Raw genomic sequence first — 2,973 nt, forward strand, 5'->3', positions numbered from 1 at the left:
AGAGGGAATGAAGCACGGTTTGATAAAGGGCGTAATTAGTGATACTGTATGAGAGGTCATTGCCACTTCACTGTCCCATTGGAAGCGCCAAAAAGATCCAAACAGTGTCCCTGAGTATGGATCGACATAAACAAAACTCTACCCTACAATTCCGTGTGCCTCTGAGCAGGCCTCTTCTGGTTTCGCCACTTTTTCTTCCTTTGACCGCCGAACGGTCCCTCCCTTGGAATGTAGAACACTCTCCCCCGTTGAATTCTTACACGTCACATCTCTATGCTTTGCATTTCTATGACCCCTAGGGGATGGTCAGCTTCTCTGCGATGCCCCAAGCCCTTTATTCTCTTATTTATTGCCAATAGCCGCTTTCTCTTACCGCTACTTCCCCTCCTTCCCTTCACACCCAACCTCCTCCTCTTCATCCCCCACCCTCCCTCCTCTTCTTCTCATTCTCTTGCTATACGTACCTAATAACTAACCCCATCTTCATTAATTCTCTCGGCGCCATTCATTCCTTGATACATATTATGGATCAAGTTGAGATTCCTGAGTACTTCATATGCCCCATATCGCTCCAAATCATGAAAGATCCCGTCACTGCCGTCACCGGCATCACTTACGATCGAGAGAGCATCGAGCGCTGGCTCTTCACCGCCAACAACACCACCTGCCCCGTCACCAAACAGTCTCTGCCGATTGACTCCGACTTGACCCCCAACCACACCCTTCGCCGTCTCATCCAGGCTTGGTGCGCTCAGAATGCCTCCCTCGGCGTCGATCGTATTCCCACTCCCAAACCTCCCCTCGACAAGTTTCAGGTCCTCAAAATCCTCTCCCACGTTCGCAGCCCTCACTTGTCTCTCAAAGCCCTCAGGCAGTTAGAACTTCTCGCTGCCGAGAACGAGAGGAACAAGAAGTCTTTGGTGGAGGCCGGTGTTCCCAAGGTCATGGTCCTGTTCGTTTTGGATTGTTTCCAGAAACGACGGCTTCGCGAGGGGCTCGAGGAGGCTCTCAGTTTATTGCAGTTTGTTAAGGTTCCTGCGGAGGAAATCATGCTTCTCCTGCAGCAGAATGACCAGGTTTTGGATTCTCTCACGTGGGTTTTAGGCTGTGAAATAATGGAGAACTCCGTGATTCTCAAGTCCCACGCGATCGCAGTGCTCAAAACGATCGTGCAGAAGGCCGGTTCCGGCATTATGGAGAGGCTGAAACCCGAGTTCTTTGCAACAGTAGTGAAAGTCCTGCGAAACGGAATAACCCTGCAAGGGATGAACGCTGGCCTGAAAGTGCTGTTAGCAGCTTGTCCGTGGGGAAGGAATCGCGAGTTGATGGTGGAGGCCGGTGCAGTGCACGAGTTGATTGAGATTGAATTAGGGACGCCGGAGAAGAGAACAACGGAGCTGGTATTAGGAATACAGTTTCATCTGTGTTCTTGTGCAAATGGGAGGGCCCAGTTCGTGAGTCACAGAGGCGGCATTGCTGTGTTGACGGAGAGAATATTGAAAGTATCGCCGGCGGCGGATGAACGAGCCATATTTGTTCTGTCACTGGTATCAAAGTCGTCTGCATCGCACATGGTGATCCAGGAGATGGTCCAACTAGGGACTTTGTCGAAGCTTTGCATGTTCCTTCAGGCCGATCATCCGTCGTATCTAAAAGACAAAGCAATGGAGATACTCAAGTCCCATTCTGAGGTTTGGAAGAACTCTCCTTGCTTTCCTGGATCTTTTAATGCGAGTTTGCACAGATGAATATATATTGAAATTAATAATTCCGTCAACTTCAGGCTAATTAATTAGTAAGTGATTGAAAATTGTGAATTTTTAAAAGCTCTCTCTCTCTCTCTCTCTCTCTCTCTCTCTCTCTCTCTCTCTCTATACATTGAGTTTTTACTGCTCTTGTACATGCATGTTTGAGGTCAGATAAATCTCTTAAAAATTAAAATCAAAGGCACGGACAAGGAGAGTGATCACCGTCATCATCATGCGCAGCATTACTTTTTTTATTAATAGTCGTAGCCCTGAAAGTGATAATTTGCATCGTCCTCCTGGCTTCAATTTAATCACTCAATCCTCGCAACCATGATTGATTCCATCATATCATTGTCTTCAACAAATGTTTTTTTTTTTTTTTGCTGCTGTTGTATTTTTTGCGCCGAAGAGAAACAGTTGGATCGAGGACTTTATGCGTATCCGCCTGCTAAAATATAAATCTGTTAAATTATAAAATATATATAAAAAAACAATAGCATCATCTATATTATTTAATTACGTGGTCAAATATTGAATTGATTTTTTATGGATATATTAATTGAAAGTCCAACAAACACATCGGCTTACTCGATCACCATACAGGAAGTAGTGGAGATCGACTAATATCAATATTCAATTTGAATCACATAACTTCTTTTATACGACATCTTCCCCCACTCAATACTGAAGGAAGGACTTTTAATAATAATTATTTTAAATATTTTATGTTTGTTATTAAAACAAAATTAAAAAAAAGGGAAGTGAAAAGTTATCTTTTCACATTAGTTATTTAACTGAGTGTTCACGCCAATTATGTAAAAAGTCTCTAAAAATCAAACAATTTTTTTAAAAAAATTAAATTTTTAACAATGATTATATAAAAAATCCTTTTATAATGGTTATCTGCAAATAATTATTGTGTATATCCAAAATTTAAATTTATAAATTGTATAGGTTGTACAGTAAATGTAAACAATTAGTCAACATAATGATAATGAATATACAACAAATTACAACTGCACTAAATATATATTTATAAAATGAACTAATATAATATTTTCTCCATAAAAATAATATGTTAATATATATATTTATATTCATCTACTAAAAAATTATAAAATTTTATTTAACCTCTTCATTTTGAAAAGTATTCTTGAAAAAGTTGTTGAGTTAATATATTTTGAATACCGTCAATCTCTTTTTCACTATAAGGCTCCTATTATCA

The 2,973-nt window shown here is 40.7% G+C and overlaps 1 protein-coding gene across 1 annotated transcript; it reads left to right on the forward strand.

The window, feature by feature from the left end:
- The first annotated feature begins 254 nt into the window (after positions 1-254).
- Positions 255-1,843, forward strand: LOC129290213 (E3 ubiquitin-protein ligase PUB24-like). Its single transcript, XM_054926934.1, has one exon. The coding sequence runs from the start codon at positions 525-527 to the stop codon at positions 1,746-1,748; it is 1,224 nt and encodes a 407-aa protein (XP_054782909.1). The 5' UTR covers positions 255-524; the 3' UTR covers positions 1,749-1,843.
- The last annotated feature ends 1,130 nt before the right edge of the window (positions 1,844-2,973 follow it).

The sequence above is a fragment of the Prosopis cineraria genome, unplaced genomic scaffold, assembly GCF_029017545.1.
Source record: "Prosopis cineraria cultivar Desert tree isolate PC_DT_omini unplaced genomic scaffold, ASM2901754v1 PC1, whole genome shotgun sequence".
NCBI classification, from domain to species: Eukaryota; Viridiplantae; Streptophyta; class Magnoliopsida; order Fabales; family Fabaceae; genus Prosopis; species Prosopis cineraria.

Bases quoted from the DNA above. Each gene is read 5' to 3' on its own strand.
- LOC129290213 (XM_054926934.1), top strand. From the start codon at position 525: ATGGATCAAGTTGAGATTCCTGAGTACTTCATATGCCCCATATCGCTC.